We start from the raw sequence: 20,651 nt of genomic DNA, 5'->3' as shown, positions 1-20,651 counted from the left end.
AGATGATACTGGATGTAGTTACATGTAATTTTGACATTTTTACTACCGTCTTTACTCTACAAAAGATTTTCTAAAAAAAGTATGTAATTTTATTTTTACACTAATATTCTCACCTAGTATCTCTCGGATTTATAACATAATCATGGATCATAAAGAAGAAAAAGTCTCGTCTGGAAATCGAGACGCCAATGTTTCCTACATTATTTATAAGTTTTGAAACTAACCGACTATATACCGAAAAACCGAAAATAAAAGAAACTTTAGATATCAAAGATAGGGTAAGGACGACAGTCATTGGCAGTCCTATTAAGCTGAAAATATGTATTTTAAAGTATTATTCAGTTTCTAGTGAACTTTATCTTAACAAAACTTTAATTTACGACATAATGCCAGCAAGATAATGCAATCTTGAAAACTGAAAAAAAAACGGTATCTATCCGGAAGTCACTACTGATGAAATTAATAGTCACGAAAGCCTCAAAGTCAAAACTGAAATGTTTTTTCTTCTTCTTAATATTGTTGTTTATTGCAAGTAGAAGAAAATATTGTGTATATGCATACATGTGCCATGTATGTGGGTCCGTGCATGTGTGTCAGAAATGACTGATTCCGAAAGTTTACGCGTTCGCAATTTCAGTCGGAAATTGGGGCGGAGGACTGCGCGAAATGACGTATCAAACGTCGGTACGAAAAACTTTGGCCATCTCGCAGTATCCGAGAGGGACAATCGCATCGCGCGAGATCGAAATTGCTCCACTGGCGTGGCCGCTACCCGTTCGTTTCACTGCCGGTCATAAAATGCAGACGGTGTTTGGTGCACCGAATGATGTTCGTGCCTGCCATAGTGCCCCGCGTCATGCTCTATTCCTAAAATCGTCTCCATCGTTTGCCCACTCGCTAGGTCACTATCCGAATCTTTCGTATCTACACTTGCGGAAATGTCGTGGAATATCGTGCGCACGGTGAACGCTGCTTTTAAAACACGTATTCTCGTAAAACTTCCTCCACTTGACCCTTTTGAGAGAAGTGGCTTCATTTGTAACCGCATATATCCTTTGTCTTCTCTCTCTCTCTCTCTCTCTCTCTCTCTCTCTCTCTCTCTCTCTCTCTCTTTCTCTCTTTCTCTCTTTTTCTCTTGGGAATACACGAGTTACACAAGTAGATACGTATATACATATACGCAGGATATTGTAGAAAATTAATTCTTCTCCCAAAGGGATAAGTCAGAGTTTGTTAATTAATTGTATTAGACGAAGACATCGTAACGTTATTCACTTTACACAAGTATTATTTGAAATTGCAGCTCTAATATCTTGGCGTTTACTAATCTACGTTCTCCAACAACACTGCTCCAACAATCACTGCTACGTATAAGTTATTAAAAGCATTACAAATAAAAGCTATAATAGAAGTTTTGGTGGAAATACGAAGGATAGGACAGGGCATGATCGTACATTACATCTTTTAATCAAGAGTAATAATCAAGAGTAATAACATTACTCTTTTAATCAAGAGTAATAACATTACTCTAATTCATTCTTATTATTTAGATAATTTTAAATATAAAATATACAAAGTTGACTTGTATATTTATATTATATCCCCCTTTCCAGGAACTAAACAAAAGTAACATTAATAAGGAAAATTTATAATATTATGAATTCGATAAATTATAGTTGGTCTTGCTTTGTGCATAGCGCGCAATGTGTTCATATTAGCATCTACAAATGATATATACAAATGATACATTAGTACCGATCTGCCTTTATGCCTTTATCTCCGAGAGATCTGTATTCGCGCAGTCTGGTTACGCACCGGAATGTCAGAGACACGTTGCGCCTCTTTATTGCTAAACACCTGAAACCGCGCAATATCGGCCAGACGTTACATGTCCTGCAGGCGGCCGTGATCGTGTGTGATGTGGCGAACCATCGGTGCTTTGTTGCGCGCCGATATTTGCATCGTTGATTTCTCCGATCGAATACACTCGATCCCGCGGCAACCATGTCACTTTGCGTGCGTGAAAAAGGCGAAGAGATATTTCTATTTCCGCTTATAATCATGTCCGCCTCCAGAGAAAAAGGAAAGGAAAGAAAGAAAGAAAGAGAACATACAATAAATGACTTCTATAAAGTCTACCTCTTTTTAATCAGTGTTTCGATCTATGAAATTCGCCATTAGATTGATGAATACGTAAGATGGAAAATACTATAATTTATCTTGATTACTTCTACGTGATATTGAGGGAATATTTGTCTCCGGAGTTAACAGAAGAGATTAATTTGTAACTTCGATTCTCCCTCAACATTTCTGTTATATTTTTACACCACCCACATAGTTGCATTAATTATTGCTCGCTGCTTGGAAATGAGAATATTGGAACGTCGCGGCCGCGGGTTTTTTCTTGTCTCTAGCGTATCAATGAGGTACATCGAATTAGCTCCTCGTCGAAATAAGATTTCCCAACGGTGGCGTCGGTGTCCAGGTTGCCCTTGGGGCCGCAATGCTCGTGACAAGCATGAGGGACTCCTCGGACGGGGTACGAGTTGTGCAGGTCACAGGGGGAGAGGAGAGACATTGGCAATATCCTGTTTTTCCAGGACTGCGGAATTAAATATTTGCCGCGGCGAAACAAGAGTTACGTCGCAGTTTCTAGCCATCTCGGGGGTGATGGGATGGAGGGTAGGGGGTTGATCATTGGATACCCGAGAGCCAACGATACCGTCGTTCTCTTCGAGCACCCTCGGGCGAGAAGCAATATAACAGGGAGACGTCCGATATCGACGTTTTTCTGCTACTCCGTTGCGACTTTCGGGTAATAATTTCTATATCTGAGTCCTGAGACCGGATGTGTACCGTGCGTGTAATTTACGATTGTCAATGTCGTAACGATAAGAGTTCCTTGTATCCTTGTTGTTGTAGTTATTTGAAGTATAGGGATAAATAATAGCGATTCTCACTGCGAGATTCTTGTTACCAATTACGAAAACACTGTAATAATGTGCGACAGCAGAAAATACCTATTATAAGTATATAAAACTCTCTGATATGGGTAGCTTCATAAGTAATGAATAATAAACAAGTAAGACAATATCACTCATTGGAAAAGGATACTAAATTTATATTGCAACGTATGGAAACTGTATTGATGTAACCACGAAAATAAAATCCTGTTTATAATGATTGAAAATTCAGTCGATTCCAAATTTTACAGCTTAATTTCTCTAATATAATGCATCTTATTATTTGATATACTTACCGCGCACTCTTAAAGTAGTATATTTTAGCAATAAAACTCGCTTACAAATGGGAGTACAAATAGGAAATCGTAGTACAAATGGGAAATCGTAGTACAAATGGGAAATAATTTTTACATAGCTATAACCGAGAATTTTGATCGAGATATGTATTAAAAAAGGTTGCTGTGTAAAGCGCGCTGGACTGGCGCGCGGTATGAATTATTACGTTGTTTTCGCATGAAATCGATGGTGGATATTTGGGGAGTGTGGTGTTCGGCCGTGTAAAAATTCACTGAATTATTGGCTTTCCTGTACAACGAGCGACGCCCGATATCCAGCGCGACGCCAGCAACGAATTCACTATCGAAATGCACAGCATACTTTCCGCGATTGTTCGGGCTGCGCGGAGGCCAGGTGGAAGCGGAGAGATCAAACGTATACTTGATTTCTCCATTAAAATTTTATTCAGCAGGAATTCTAGGTACGCCCGCACTTTTCACAATGCTCGCGATGCGCTCTTGCGTTCCCTCTTTTCCGATGCAATCCGGCGCGAATGCAACGTACAAAAGCAGCTTCTCTCGGACGCAGTAGTTCGACGGTAATGAAGGTATAACGTAATTATCGGCTGTGATTAACGGTGATTTCAAATTACCAGCCTATTATTGACGCGGAACGAGTGCGTCCATATTTTACTCTTAATTTTCACGCACAAGTCAAGTTGATTTGCTCAAATATTACTAGAAGATTATAAATTTATAGATATTTTTGATATTGTTATCAAATACTTCTTATTCCATGTTATGTTTTACAATTTCATCAAATATCTTATTTTATTTCAGTAAAAAGTAAACAATGAGCGCGTAATTTTGCGATTGTACTCAAAATAAATAAAAATAGAAACAGAAAGTTAGTTTTGTTTTCAATTATTTCACTTTAACAAGATTCATTTCGCAAAAATAGATTTATTTATTAAAAAACTATATGATGTTACAAAGTTACAATATAATTTTCTGTTCATTTTCCATCTGAGATACTGAATAAAATATCTCAATCGCTCGATCGCGCATTATTCAATTGCAAGAAATTAATCAGTTGTTTTATTACATCTTTCGTAAGATATAGAAGTTATTATATTATATATGGAGAAATATATTTTTCACACAGCGATGCATTAAAACTTTTCCCTGCATGTTACAAAAGCACATTAACGTTAACTTTCGAGCGGAAATTTAATGACCCTGTGCGCGCAAGTTCTCTTTCGCGCAGTGTAATCGTGATTGAACCCCACAGAACTATGCGATTCCGATTGTTGTTGGCTGAGCACAGAGTGGCAGAACCCGTCGCATCACGACTAATTGCAACAAAGCGCCTCGTTGGGCGCATCGAATGGGAATGGTGCGCGGACCTTGTGCACAAAGCTTTTACCCGGGATCATATGATATCTCGTGTTATCACGGGAGCCTCGCCGATTTGTGCGTGTTGACCGACACGAATGATATTCCTGGTTTTATAGACATTGCAAAGGTAAATTAAATTTTTCGTTGATTGAGTTTCGCAGTCGGGCCCGCCGCTTCGCCGAATAATATTGCATGCGCGATGGTCCTTCCATTTTATCGACGGTAACTTTTTACATACACAGCACGTGCAACGCGTTATTACATTCTGTCTTGTTGTAACGGAAATGAATCGTTGCGTCGAGTGTCAGAGAAATCGCGTGCCTCTAAATATCTCAGAGTGCTTTTACGGCAAAAAATTGTCAGCGAACGTATTCTTCAGTGTGAATTTGATGAAAGTAGATGATTTTATGTGAAATGTTTTCGTTCGAGCTGTAGTTCGATCGATACGATTTTAATTGAAAATAAAATAACGCACGATTTTTTTCAATATGAATGTAAAAGTTATATACATATACATATATTTAATTTTGTCGATATCTTTTGGAAGAATTAAAAAGTGATTTTTAATTTCAAATTAAAGATTTTTAAATGTGATACACGTTATTTAGACAGAAATTGGTTGAAGTACTAATTTTTAAATTTATTTTTGCATATTATTACGCTTATTGAACTGCTCACTTGTAATTAATACTACTGCAAATTAAAATAATATTAACTGGATTTTGAACAAATTGTTTAGACTGCCGCAATGAAATCAGACGACAATACTTTCGTTCGCATGAACAAAAGTTCGTTTTGTTCTGCGTAAACGAATGTCACGCTCCAGCGGAGAACGCGCTTTCGTGTCCGTCGAAATGTAAAACTATCCGTGGGACCAGACAGATTTCGCGAACCGCTTTTATTGCGAGCTTTGCCGTCGGAACGACGCTAATTGAAATCGTCGAATTTCGTGGGCTGATGATGGCCGCTTTGATGTGTCGCCTTTATACAAATTGCCAACAATAAGTGGGATATTGGAATGAGCGCGAATGAACTAAGCAAAACATAATGATAAAAAGCATCAAATTCAAATGCGGATTTACTCAATACTTTGCGTGAATTAATATTTTATAAATATGTATCGTGAATGGGAGGTGGATATCTTATGTATTCTGTCATCCCGAAATAATTTTAGATAAAGTAAAATTTATTTTAAAAACCGTTCTTTGTACGGCGTAATTGCAACTCTGCACCGACTTGTAAATAATTATGGTACAAATATACTTCTCCATACATAATATATTCTATGCTTAATATTGAATAATCAATTATATTTATAGTTTAATTAAAATACGAAGGACAAAAGAAGTAGGGTTTCATTACTGTGCTTAAAATTTAAATTAAAAAATTTAAATTTTTGTCTATGCATTTTGCTATCCTTATAGTTTTACTTAAACACGTATATACGCGTGCGCGATTTATCAGTTATATAAATATAATAAATAATTATACGGAACTTTTTGTGATAAAAAGAAGCGAAACTATGGAAACCTGCGTTAAAGAATAACTGATTTAAGACCGGCGTGCCTCGTGGCGTACGTACAAGAAATTTAAGGCTCCATAAATGCCATAGCTTCCACCGATGCAACAGGTCGCGAATTCGTCGGTAAGAATCCCTCTAAGTCGTTAAGCTATCATGTTTCAGTTAAATTTATATGCATGTGCGATTAGCCGTCAACAATGTAATACAGTTTGCTCGTTGTTACTTTTTTACTTTTTTACATTTTGTGCCTGTAACATTTTTCCTGTGATATTGTAAAAATGTATATTATTTTAATATTTCCACATAATTTTGTGACATAGAAAAATAGTTTTTTTATTTTACTTTCTGAGTAAGACGTGAAATATAGGCTACTATTTTACGCACTCTCGAGTAAATAAAGCGTAATCCGTAAAATATAATAAATGGCAAAATATGTTGAAAAAGTTTCATATAATTCTAAAAGTAAATTAAATTCATCCAACAATAGATTAATATGATACAAGATAAATTGAGTTGTAAAAATTATAATTATACATTCCATGAACGAAAGAGGAGATAATACAATATTGATTCTGCAATTTTTCTGAGCAAAGGAAATTATAACTTGTTTGATTTAATTGATTGATTTAATTTTGGAATAAATTTATTCAAACAATGTTTCATACAATAGAAGTAATTCATATTCAAATTTATAACGATTTTTATAATTTTAGGTCAAGTGTTTTTCAATACTAAAATATGCGTTTAATATTGTTTATCTCTTTTTATTTGCATCAGCTCCACTAAATTGTGATTAACTTCATTGCGATATATTATATCTTTTCGGGGATCGCAAAGATTTTCGGTTTCGATAGGATGCAACAGGTCACTAACTTTGTCGTAAGAATGTCATTGTCTTATTAAGAAAAGAACTGCTATCCACTTTATTTAATTCATATGCATGGAAAACCGCGCGTGCGCCAAGAATTAGAGCAATTGAAGTGAAGTTGAAATTCATTTAACTGCCGTGGACGAAACGAAGATCGCGAGAAACTTCCGGCATATTGCCGCACATACTGCGCGTGTAAATATTATTGAGTGCTTAAGCACGGAATATTATTGCAAATAGTTTGCGAACAAATTGCGCGGAATTTGCTGGAAAAACTGTAAGACGAAGCTGGATTACCTCAGTGCGATTAACTTTTCATCGTGGTAAGCAAATATTCACTTCATCGAGCATATAAAATATATCGATGGATCGATTTTACAAGCGGTAGTCCAAAGTGCCTCCGCTCTCCATTTGATATCAAAATTAAAATTCCTGTAGAACATTGTTGGGATTCCATATGACATGATTACTCCGAAAAATGTCAATCTTTTGGTTCCTTTCACGTTTTATTTCTTTGTTTTTTTATCTATTACAATATACATTCGGTGGAGAATTAAATTCACTAAATGTCCCATGTATTCAGCGTCTTCTCCAGTTTCCTATTGATTCATAAACTGAATATTTCTAAGTGTTCTTAACTGTTGCATTAACCCGATACGAGCCAAAATCTATAATCTACTGCTATAATCTTACACTATCTTACGATAGATTATCATGCGATCCTTCGATACAGCGCACAGCGAGAAATCAAGACGTTTACGATAGGATATAATACCACTAAGCGTTCGGGGAGCAACAGGTCACCTGGCTTGGTCCAAGGCTGGTTGATAAGTATTCTACAACCTCGTTAAACTATTAAATACTGCCTCTACATTTGTATGCAACGTGAGGTACGAGAGTGTAAGCTTGAGCTACGGCCGGGCGATTGTGTTGGAGTAGAATTTCCATTATTTTACGCGAACGTATGGCGGTTGCGTCGACAGCGGTATTCTCGTCGTCTTCTACCTCGAGCTCGCAGCAACTGGCTGCGTTACGGACATGGTACAAAAGCTCCACGTAAAACTCACCGGCCACGTCGGCCTTCACGTAGCAGAACGAGTAGACGAGGCAAATACCAGCTCGTTTGCATTCTACGATATTATATCAAGGAAAGACGGTCGAGCCGTGATTGTTATTCGAGCTTGGAAAGATCCAGCCGGGAACGAGGTTGTAACGAAGTGTGCAAAAATATTGAGAGAGATATTGAGATTGAGTCTCACAATCAGTCTTGACGCGGGAAATATTGGCGAACAAATTGCCGATTAGCGCGAAATGATGGTACGCATGGCGAGATGATATTCTTCTCGGCTGGTACGCGACATTGATGCAAAAATGTAAATACAAGAAATGTATTATAATTGTAGTATGTAATATGTAGCAAAATTGTATACAAATTTAGGTTGTACAATGGCCTTTAGTTGATTAACACAAGCTATTGTTTAGATTTTGATGTATGTATACGGCACATAATTGATTAATTAGATATATTTAATCAAAAAGAAATTCAATAATATTTGCAATCGCCTGTTGTACCCAAATATATACACGAATTGTAAATGCGTTTCCATTATTATCCGTGATCGAATTGTGTGTCACATAAAGCACAGATATTGCAATAAATGTTCCAGTTTGACGTGACCTGGCAAACTGACTCGCTTTTCTCTCCGATTCATCGCGTCCAACTTCGAGGAACACACGATAAAGGTTTGCAATCGGACTGGCCATTCGCGCACTGACAAAAGCTGCGAAAAGGAATGATTGTTCCAGAGCTGGTTATTCCCGCGGGAACGTCATTTGACGCACTCTTGACACACAATATGTGCCTGATACCATTCCATAACAATGTGGTTTTATCAGCAGTGTCTCGTGTTTGAGAACTCGGGTACCGCGTTTGTCGTAATTATTAGACCGTACTGTAAGTTCCCCAGATCATACATACACAGGCTGTACGTACGTTTTCCAACTTTTTAACACTTTTTCTTTATTTAAATCAAACGAATATATAATATATCTTACGCAAAGAAATATTACTAAAAAAAGATTAGGAAATGTATATTACAGCCTTTTTGTGTATAACCCGAGGAACTTACGTTACGACCTAATATTTATCTCCTCGCATTTCTCTTCTTTAGCCTATAACTAAAGTTTTTATTAATTATTATGATTGCGATGTCTGCAAACGTCCGTCCGACGAGTGCATTCTGCGCTCTTCAATCCCGCTGATATTTTTCTGCTGAGATTGCGACATCCATGATATCTCACATTCACGGCAGTGCTTCGCGACAGAGCGTGTCGAACAAAGATCGGCCGAGACCCTACGTCGCCCTTTCAGTCGTCGTCGAGCGCGACGGCGGAGACGGTGATGGCAAACGCGGGGGGAGGATGTGAGGGAGGTGGTCGCGCGAACGAGGGCGCGAGGATTCGCTTCGTCGACCGCAACTAAAACGCGGCCCCGACAGAGAGAGTTCAGCTGCCAACCGGTAATGGGATTCCTCTGTTTCCCGGAACAATGATACGCTACGTCGCGGTATGAATTACGCATAATATAACGCTGGCTGGCTGGCTGGGCTAGGATGGTTGGTCCGCGGGGGTTGTGTATGGCGCGAGGATGCAGGAAGGGGGAGGTTCAGGGTGAGCGCGTACTCCGCGGAATATGAAATTCAAAAATCCCCAGATTGAAGGGGGATGTACCGCCGTATAGTCTCGAGAGGCGACGAGAGTCGCTCGTTGCTGTCTTCTCTCTGCTGGCAGCAATCGTCGGCGGAGCGATGCAAATCGCGCCGTTAAAACCAACGATTGGGGTTGCCATGGGACGCGTTTGGGACCGAGACGCTTCACCCTAAACTTCGTGAAACTGCGAGAGCGCGGACGTAAAATTATATCGTAATGATGAATAAAAATGAAGCGTACGTATGCTACAGCTCATAAATATAAATATTCAAAACTTTTGTATCTTTCGTATTTTCGTATAACTTTTCCGAGATACAGCGGTAGTAAAAGTTCGTATACTGAAAGCTTCGAAACTCGGCTTAAAGGATAATGAGAGGAGTATTACTGATTAAAATTGAGTGCGTGTATATTGAGATAGTCAAAGAAAAAATATATCTAATTATATAAAACAGATGAAGATGAAGCGTATTTTTGTTTTGAAATATTTTTCATCTACTTTCTTTCAAGTGTCAGTTACTAACTAAACTTGCAAATAAAGCAACGATGGCAAAATTCAATATTGGAGGCAAATATTATTCTTAATCTAGAGCCGCTATATTAAGACAAACATCGTCACGTCATTTCTATCCTCAAACATATCATACTTCCAAAATAATGTTTAAATATTCTTAGTGTAATTATGTAAACAAAATTTCAGAGCTCCAACTTTTTCTTTACTCGCAGTTTCCTTTCACCCTCTCCATCTTCCATAAGGGACATGTTTAATCGCTATGATATTGAGAGCTTCGAAGTGATGTATGATGCCGTGATGAAGCGTACTAGATAGAGTTCTCGGGAAGTGATGGATTTAGAATTGATACTTTAGTATCATTTAATCCACATTCTTTTTCAAAAGTTTTGTGCTTTTGTGTCTGGCTATTTTCCAGCAAGACAGCTTACCAGCAAAGAGTCACGCGTTTCCTATTAAATTCTTTATTCACGCAAACTAAAAAAGTCTCATTCGATATAACATTCAATTTTTAAATGAAACTGTTGCAACATGGAACTTTCACTATCAAGATACATTGCAGAATATCTTCCAATACCATTTTTTCTGCTATTGAGACGGAATAATGCAACGGTACAGTAGCATGAAGCGGCGCATGCGAGTTACTTGCTTATATCTGAGCTATATTCTGAATCATTCGCGATTTAGGGGGCCACAATAAAGTCAGCCGTCCGTGCGCGTTCAAGATAATGTGCGGAAGCAAGATAAGCCGCGTATGTATCGATTCCGGGAGACGGAGCGCGTGTGTAACTTTCGGGCTTATAATAAAGCTCAACTGATTCGTGGGCACGCGTGAGTGCGCGGATAAGATAATAACGCGGCGAGAAAGTCTTCGCACGCATCGGCGCGGCGACCCCCTCGGGAATTTTCCTCTCGGAGGCGTATATACGTGCGTACATACGCATACCGGAGGTGAGGACCTGTGACATGGAGATAAGTTCGATGGGCTGGCAATATTGACCTTTCGACCCTTTGCCGTGTAAACTTGCACACGGTTATCAGCGCCTCTTATCGAGAAGAGCGCTCATCCTGGAAGCGCACGCGGAGAACTTTATTATTCCCGATATTATAATGCCTCATGTTGTCGCGCCGACGTTCCGTTTCATTAAATACATGGAACGATAAAAATAGATGAATGACCGTGAGGGTCGCGCGAGAATCATTTCCGCGAAATCGGAAAATAACTCGCTGTGTAACACATTTTATTTTTATAGAATCCAGGGACTTTGTGCTTGCAACTGTTTACATAATTATAATGCGATTTAGCGATTTCTATTATATTTTTATTCTTTTAAGCATAATTTGTAATTATATTTTAATATTTATTTTGAATTTGCAAGAAATTTTTAATTTAGTCTATCGTAACTTAAATGCTTACGTTTTTAAAATTCCGAATATCTATTATTTTATTAGATCTACCTGAATGTATTAGGGGTGTGATTTAGTTTTGAGGGTTTTTTTGCTCAAAAACGCATGTATTTAAATATGATAATAAATGAATACCTTAATCAAAATATTTTCCTTCGTTTTCTATAACTCTTTCCCATCTTTCTGGCAAGAGATGGATTCCACCACGATAAAATGACTCTTCTTTTGAGTTGATCCATTCGTCGATGAATTTTCGCACTTCTTCAAAATTATGAAAGTGTGTATCCTCTAAAGCGTGTTGCATCGACCGGAACAAATAATCGCATGGAGCAATGTCCGGAGAATACGCGGGGTGCGGTAAGACTTCCCATTCAAGCTCTAATAGTGTTTGTTTCACTGATAACGCAACGTGAGGTCGAGCGTTGTCACGAAGAAGAATCACTTTCCGTCGTTTACTCGCAATTGGTGGTAGTTTTTGGTCCAATGCTTGCTTCAACTTATACAATTGGTGTCGATAACGATCAGCCGTGACAGTCTCATGCGGATTTAACAGCTCATAGTACACTATCCCACCAAATACAGAGCATTACTTTTGAACCGTGAATATTGCGTCTCGGAGTGGATGTTGATGGTTCGCCTGGATCCACCCATGATTTTCTGCGTTTCGGATTATCAAAATAGATCCACTTTTCATCCCCAGTAACAATCCGAGACAAAAGACTCTTCTTTTTTTGCCTGGCGATCAACGAAATGCAAATGTTCAACCGGTTCGCAATGGCACTTTCCGATAATTCATGTCGAACCCATTTCCCTTCTTTCTGAATTTTTCCCATTTCATGTAAATGTTTGGTAACTGTTGTACGATCAACATTTAATGCTCTGGCAAGTTCTGAAGTGGATTCTGTTGGATTTTCGTGCAATAATGCTTGCAAATCTGCATTTTCAAGCTTTCTTGGTTGTCCCGAGCGTTCTTTGTCCTTCACATCAGTATCACCACTTTTAAAGCGTCTAAACCAGTATTCACACGTCTTAATTGATGGGGCAGAATCACCATAAGTTTCCACAAGAATTCTATAACCCTCAGCGGCAGTTTTCTTTTGATTAAAAAACAAAAGCAATGCATGTCGAAAATGCTCTTTCGGAAGTTGCATTTTTACAATGATATAAACACGACTGTTATTGCATCTATTGCTATAATGCTACTAAATGTCATGAATAATGTCAAGACTGTAAGAAACAACAGTTATCGGAAACAGCTATTGGAACAAACTGACACTACAGCCATCTGTTGCAAAACCCTCAAAACTAAATCACACTCCTAATAGAATTTACAGATATCAGTGTACTGAAACAGTGTCGAATAAGTGTAAGGTCTCTTCACACATATCCGTGACGTGTCAGTACCGTATCAGTGCCGTGTCAGTGACATCCGTAACGTAACCATGGTTATTCACATATGTCCGTACAATTTGGAACGTCAATACTCAGTGATCTTCAAGATGACTCAATTTACGGACGATGAATTGGCAATAATTGCTATAACGTTGGATGAAGAGGAAGGAAATGAGAGAAAGAAACGGAAGTGGGTACACGAAGCATGGAAGAAAAGAAAAAGCAAAGGAGAATTTGCAACCTTGTACAAGGAATTAATTAAAGATGCAAGAAATTCTTTGAATATTTTAGAATGTCTGAAAATTGTTTCAATAAATTATTAAACAAAATAGAAATACATTTAAAAAAACAAGACACTTGGTGGAGAAAGGCTATAACTCCGAGAGAACGGTTAGCAGTTTACCTGAGGTAAATAATAATATAAGTGGCGTATTTTTGAAATAAATAATACTTCTCTATTTTATTTAAATCAAACATAGTTTTACACTTTGAGAAACGGGTTTCCAATAGTTAAATTTATTTCTTTGGTTATATAAATTCAAAGTAAATGTATTGTCTGCGCATTGGCATTATTGCTAGTACTTGGAGTTGCTTTATAAGGAGATGAGATTTCATGTTGATATCCAAATGCTGTTGTATTTTCTTGATGTAAAAATTTTTCAGTAGGTGATAATAACGGAATAGAACTTTGTGATGAGCTGCTTAAAGTATAATTACAATTCTCATTAGATATTTCTCGGTTTAAGTGCTATTCCATAATCTTTTTCATTTCATATTTTTGCACTATGGCAAAAATCTCAGATTTTGCTAAATGTAAATAATATGGAGATAATGTTTTTAACGATGGTGCAACACCAGCTAAAAATGCATCTACAGGATGTGGTTTTTTGATTTTTACTGGTTAAGTATTCTATTAATTGTGATGAAGCTGTTTGAGGTATCACTTTTTTCATTGTTGCTTTTCGGACATTCATCATTGATTTTGTTGGAATTTCAGGTGTAGTATTACGATTTGAGAAAGAAGGCGCCTGGCTTTGTGAATTATCATGTACATCATCGAGTTTCTCTGCATCTTTTCTGTTTTGTATTTCGTTTCCGTTATTTTCATGTTCATTGTTTTCTTCTTGTCTCTCATATTCTTGTTTATCTTGTTCTTCTTCTTGGTTTTCAATGTTCCCTTTAGTTTCTCTTTCTTCGAAATATTTTTTTAAGAAGCTTAATTGCTCCGAATATTTATACAGTTTGATTTTTTTTGCACTTTGTCCGCTCCTAGTCGTTGTTTTTTTAGAGATTTTCTATAATTGTCTCTTATGTTGTTCCATCTGGCTTTACATACTGATGCTAAAAAGAAATATTGCAAATTGAAAACAATTACACTAGTTTATAGCCAAAAATTATTTTAAACCAGACAAGGTGTTTCTTTTCTTATATCGCAAAAAAGCCATTTTGTGCATATGTAACGTCAATTACACCTTGTCTGCTTCAAAATAATGAAAAAAATATTTTTTTATAAACTAGTGTTATTACTAATTAAATAAAATTTCATCCTTTCAGGTATCTATGTACGGGAGATACCCTAAAAACAATTTCATTTAGCTACCGTTTGGGACATAGCACAGTGTACAAGATCGTAATGGAGACTTGCAAAATAATAACGGAAAATCTCTTAAATGAAATGCTACCGAAACCTACAGAAGAGAAACACATTGCTAATGATTTTTACACAATTTGGAACTTTCCTAACTGTTTGGGGGCTATAGATGGTAAACATATTACCATCCAAGCTCCCCCAAATAGTGGGTCGCTATATTTTAATTATAAGAAGATGTTCTCTATTGTCTTGTTGGCGCTTGTTGACGCTAAGTATAACTTTATAGCTGTCGATGTAGGTGCACATGGCAAGAACAGTGATGGTGGAATTTTTGCAAATTCAAATCTCGGTAGAGCACTTCAACAAGACAGTTTGTTTGTACCAGGAAATGCTGCATTGCCAGGCACACATACTTTAGTTCCACACGTAATTGTAGGTGATGAAGCATTTCCTTTGAAAACTTATTTGATGCGATCCTACCCGGGACAAGGATTAGATGTTTCTAAACGAATATTTAATTATCGTTTAAGTCGTGCTAGGAGAATTATTGAAAACGCGTTCGGCATTTTGTCACAAAAATTTAGAATATATAATAGACGAATTCAGGCCAAACCAGAGCATGTAGATTATATTATATTGACAACTTGTATTCTACATAATTTTATCAGAAAATTCGATAATGATGCAAATGAATATATGTACGAAGGAGTAAGTGTCAATGCGAATGGAACTCTTGAAAATCTACCTATGCAGGGTGGAAACGCAACAAAAGATGCCTTTCGGATACGAAATTTATTAAAAGATTATTTTAATTCAGAAGTTGGATCTGTACCGTGGCAAGAATACATAGTTTAAAAATAAAATATGTTGATGAAACTATTAATAATTATATTTATTTTGATAATATCTAAAATAAATACAATACATAAAATCTAAAATAAATATTACTATATAAGTACTTACCATCTTCTTTCAGATCTGTTCCAATCTTATTCCAAATACCGAATTTAAAAGAGGTATCCATATATTTGGGATGTGATAAATTGTATAACACAGGATATTGACGGACTAATTCAATTAATTGTTCGTCATTCATTTTTATAAGCCTAAAAATGGTTATATGAATATACACAAACTTAAAGAGGTCTGCACTGTGATGCGAAGAAAATATTATATTAAACGTAATTTTATCGTAAAATTGAACATGCAAGGAACAGAATATTTTATTTGCATCCAAATCCACGATTTGACTCCAAAAAGTGATCTGTTTGGCATAGAATGATTTACAGGCAAACTTACTGACTGCCGTAACGGGTCCGTGAAAAAACAAATATATCGTTTGCAATAAATACGGTATGAATACTGAACTGAGACTGTACGATCCGAATACATTACTACGCCGGACATGTATAAATACGTCCATTTAAAAACAATGGAACAATACCTATTAGTACTGATACTGACGGAAAATTACGGAACTGAGCGAATACGGCATTGACACGTCACGGATATGTGTGAAGATCCTTTAAGTGTACCTGGCCACACTTACTTTGACGATTCCGAAGCACTCGAAATACCATGCGATCACCCGTGAATCAAGATGATCGACACTAGACCTATGTACTCGATGTTCATGGACGAATTATGGGATGACACCCGGACTGATCGTTGGACGAGGCTTGTGTTAGAACTTAGAAGAGACTATTGACGACATAATGGATAGTTAAGCGCATTACTATTACCGAAAAATGAGATAAGTTTATAGAAAAAACATACTTATACGTTAATTTAAAGCATATACCTACGTTATATTTAATATCAAATTACATGGAACGTATTCAATAATCGAGGCACTGGTTTAAATAGAGAAAATAGCTTTTTTATTCTAAATACGTCTTGCAATAAAGTTGTTTGAGAGAAAAGGCGCGTATAACACTGAAACAAAAGCTAGCCAAAGTTTTAGAATAAAAATATTTTATATTCCTAAATATAAAATATTTACTTTTTATCTTTTTATTTAGCTAATTAGACAAACTTATAAATATATTCTGCGAAATTTTTAAGCTTTTCCATCTAGATGAATTTCGTGAATATTGGGAATATGTAGTATAAAGTAACATATCAGAGTATCGCATGTAACGTACTTATTAAGAATGCAGTTGATTTCGTTTGTATATTATTAAAACCTCCAAAACCCGATATTTACCAAATGGATTCTTTTGCATATACGCACTATCTGGATTCTATGGTCGCGTTTTTCATTGCGATCCCCTAAACTGGTGCGGAGGTCTGTCGGTATCAGCAAATATACGAGCTCAGCCGAAGCGTACGTAATTTTTTATGATACATCACGCGCCGTTGGTGGATGACAGGCAAAGCGAAACTCGTTAGAAATATCGAGTCACAGGCGGTCGTCCAGGTATCGTTGATGAAGTTTGGATACGATACATTTTCGTTACACATTGAAGCAGTTCACACATTTGCATCAGGTCTAATTTTTTTCGAATTATTACTCGCTATCACGCTTTTAGTCTGTCCATCTCAACTAATTTCTAGTATGAATGTGCGATATTGCTAATTTTGTTTCTTATATTGATGTATATGGTATTATACTAATATTTTATTTTATTTTTCTCAACATCTCTATAAATAGTTAAATAAATAATTAATAAAATTAATTGTGTGTGCTACTTAAATTATCAAAATCGTTCCATATATGAGTCCCATATATGACATAGCTGCAAGTGTTAATATTGAAGACTTTCACGCATTTTTGCTATTGCGATGAACAATTATTAATTCTACAAAGCATGTTGAAAGCAAATTTTGAACAATGTTATTTTTTCATGGTTCACCTTATTCAACGAGATTATTATTATGGAATTCCGATAAAATGTTGTGTGTAGCATAAGTACTTTTTCGAATCATTTATTTGAGAAATCCCCGTTATAAAATATAAACAAATTATTTTATACGAGTCATTTTCCACTAAATTCGCATCTTTTTAATGGAGGCTTTATATTGCTACAAAGTCACAAAGAGTTAATCCGTCTAGGCGAAATACGCTCGGTTTGCATTTTGAGAACATTGCGTACGACCCATTTAATGCGCAAGTGGAATATAGTGCACCGTGTATGAGCGAAGCTACGAACATAGGTGGGCAACGGCATTATCCTTGGCAATTAGCGAAATTGCATTTGGCGTAGCATATGTATCGCGTATCCCGTCACTGCAAGGCAGCCTAAGGGATGTCTGCAGGCGTTTCTCTGTATATCATATCCTCTTACTCCATCTCTCCATATCTCTCTCTCTCTCTCTCTATTTCCCTGTATATATCCATCTGTCTCTCTCTCTCTCTCTCTCTCTTTCTATATGCGATCACTATCCGATATAGGATTTCTCTCTTTCCGACAATCATCTCGACCCTCCCGCCATTGGTCCTGCTTTTCTCTCTATCATCATTTCCAGAATGAATTGACTGTTGCGAAATACAAAGCAATACACAACATAAACGATTTTCCGGAAAATCTGTCTTAAGCCGTCGGACAACTCACGGGCAACTTGGTTCAAATTGTCGGATGGTCTCTCCGGCCGATTTAATAATTGTAATTTCTCATTAACAAAAGATTTAACGTATCAAAGGTCTTTTATAAGCAGTTTATTATAAGAAGAGTGGATGAGAGCATTCACATTCCCGGATGATATGATCTATTTGAATGTGTATGCATGCATACACATGTACAACCATTTATTAACAAGTTTTCAACAAGCAAAATCAATAATTTACATCTCAACGTTTGACTTCACGAGTTTTCATTCCAAGTTAAAGAGAATACTTGGCTTTTGACGCCGGGGTGATGATATCGGGATCAATTAGCCTCGGCGGGGAAGTTATGGAATTAGTTAATTCGTTTAACAGCACGGAAGGGAGGATCTACAAGGTAAGCGCGAGAGCGTACGTTGTCGAAGACTTTGTTAAAAGGATAAGAAAATTTTATTGCCGGAATACATTGGCCCGGCGGGCTACAGCAAGGAAACTGGAGATCAATGCACCCGAAGCGTTTACAGAATGTGTTTGGGAGTAAACGACCGGGGCGAGAGCGGATAAGATAACCTGCTCGAGATTCGTGCTTGCGAAGTGAATTACCGGCCAGCTTCCACCCTCCCGAGTGCTCGAGCGATTCACGCAATGAAATTCTCACGAAAGATTCTGCTGGTCGACGATGTAAATTTAGGATATCGGTAGCGAGGAGTTTCGCCGGTATCTCGGGGCTAAGTGCGGAGCTACGGTAATTTATCGTTTCCCCAGCTGCCTCTCTCGATGCCCCTCCGCGACGTCCATCCCCCTTGCCGCGTCTCTCTGTATTATTAATCCCGCAAGATATCGAGCGAAACACGGAATCCTTGCAGAATTCTTTACGCGCAAAAGGAATAGTGTCATTAATAATCGGAATTACCTTTTATCTCGGTAAATTGCACTGCGCGCTTTCCGTCGCGCTTCCTCATCAGTTCCTCTTGCGCCATTCGTGAGGAATTCCGCGAGAAATATGCGGAGAGAACAGTCGCGCGTTCTGCTTCGCTTCGTAACGCGTCTGATTGTGCGATTAATGATAATAGCCATAAATAATCGTAACATCGAACAAAGAATTTAACTTATTATGCATGCACCAATTGATTGTACGGACAAAAATTAAAAACATTGCGTCTTCTTCGAGAAGTATAGAGTTTTCGAGATTCTCGCGGCGACGCTGAATAAATAAATAAAAATTTAACACGTATCGAGCGTATCCATTATATGAAATCGTATTAAGCCACTGTCACCCTCTTTTGTCCTAGACAACGATCAACTCGGACGTTGTTGAGAGGTGAAATCATGGAACTGTGTGCTCATCTATTTTCCAGGCTGCCTTCCACATCGATTCGGTAAATTCCATCGGTCTCATTGCGGTAGATTCAGTTTCGCTCTCACGAATACGTTTAACGAGAGTCGACCGTTCGGCAATACGGGAAGAATCACGCGCACATACAAAGGAAATAGCGACGGGAGTGGAGCGGATCACGAACAAGAGAGACGTTCGCACGTTGCTCACTTCAGCTGAATACCTTAGCGGCTCAATCGCAGCCCGAGGGTATATGGTCCGTTGAAAGAATGGCTTTAAGAGACGTCGGGGTTGCTGGAAGAAAGGACGGAGAGGGACTCGCGGGAGCGATCTCGTACTGGGCCTTGAAGAATATCAACCACTCTTATTTCTATTGCGCCGCACACGGTGACAATGTCTCGTTATTATCGAGTCTTTGACTGTCGTGGTGGAGATAAATAAACGTAGATAAGGCGGTAAAAAGAATGACAGTCAATAAATAAACTGTGACATTTTGAGATTTGTAATCGATTATTTCTGAGATCCTTCAACAGAATTCTCGATAAAGAAACAAGATTAAGAAATTTCAAAAAATTGCCGAATATTTTTGGAAATATTACTATGCATCTTGATAATAACTATCAACGCATTTATCAACACATATCTGACTAAATTCTTTATTCTGCATTACGATGCAACATTTGTGAGCGAAATATTCTGAAGGTTTGCAAAACCTTCGTTGAGACTTTTTTACGACAGTCCAGTGCTGGTAATTTTAAAATTCTCTTTCCTTACCTTCTATATTTTTGTCTTGTAGCAGCATGAGGAACATCCCGATGAAAGCTGACGAATGAGTTTCTGTATAAAATCTGTATAAAAGCATTTTTATTCCTTGTACAAGAGATTTTCGAAATACTTTGAGAAAGCTAATTAATTAATTTAATTGTGTTGAAAGAATTTTATCGATAATTATTTTTCTTTATTGTTAAATGTTTAATATTAAATATATTTGTATATATAAATATTTTGATAATAAATACTATCATAGAATGTAGTTACCTTTTTAACAATTAATATTTTCGGCATCTTATGTTCGGTCGTGATAGTATTGACACTGAAATCCTCACGGAAAATATTTTGTACTTGCACCACATAAATC

At 37.2% G+C, this 20,651-nt stretch overlaps 2 protein-coding genes across 3 annotated transcripts in view; both read left to right on the top strand.

The window, feature by feature from the left end:
* LOC105287975 (CUGBP Elav-like family member 2) overlaps positions 1-20,651 on the top strand; it is a 457,839-nt gene that overhangs the window by 25,326 nt on the left and 411,862 nt on the right. The window lies entirely within an intron of this gene.
* On the top strand, positions 12,910-16,590 carry LOC113563591 (protein ANTAGONIST OF LIKE HETEROCHROMATIN PROTEIN 1-like). Its single transcript, XM_026975360.1, has one exon. It carries the CDS (start codon positions 14,676-14,678, stop codon positions 15,486-15,488), a length of 813 nt encoding a protein of 270 aa, XP_026831161.1. The 5' UTR covers positions 12,910-14,675; the 3' UTR covers positions 15,489-16,590.

This window comes from Ooceraea biroi, chromosome 2, assembly GCF_003672135.1.
Source record: "Ooceraea biroi isolate clonal line C1 chromosome 2, Obir_v5.4, whole genome shotgun sequence".
Taxonomy (NCBI): domain Eukaryota; kingdom Metazoa; phylum Arthropoda; class Insecta; order Hymenoptera; family Formicidae; genus Ooceraea; species Ooceraea biroi.
This window is presented reverse-complemented; position numbering and strand designations above follow the sequence as displayed.

Coding starts and splice junctions, on each gene's coding strand:
- LOC113563591 (XM_026975360.1), top strand. CDS start 14,676: ATGGAGACTTGCAAAATAATAACGGAAAATCTCTTAAATGAAATGCTA.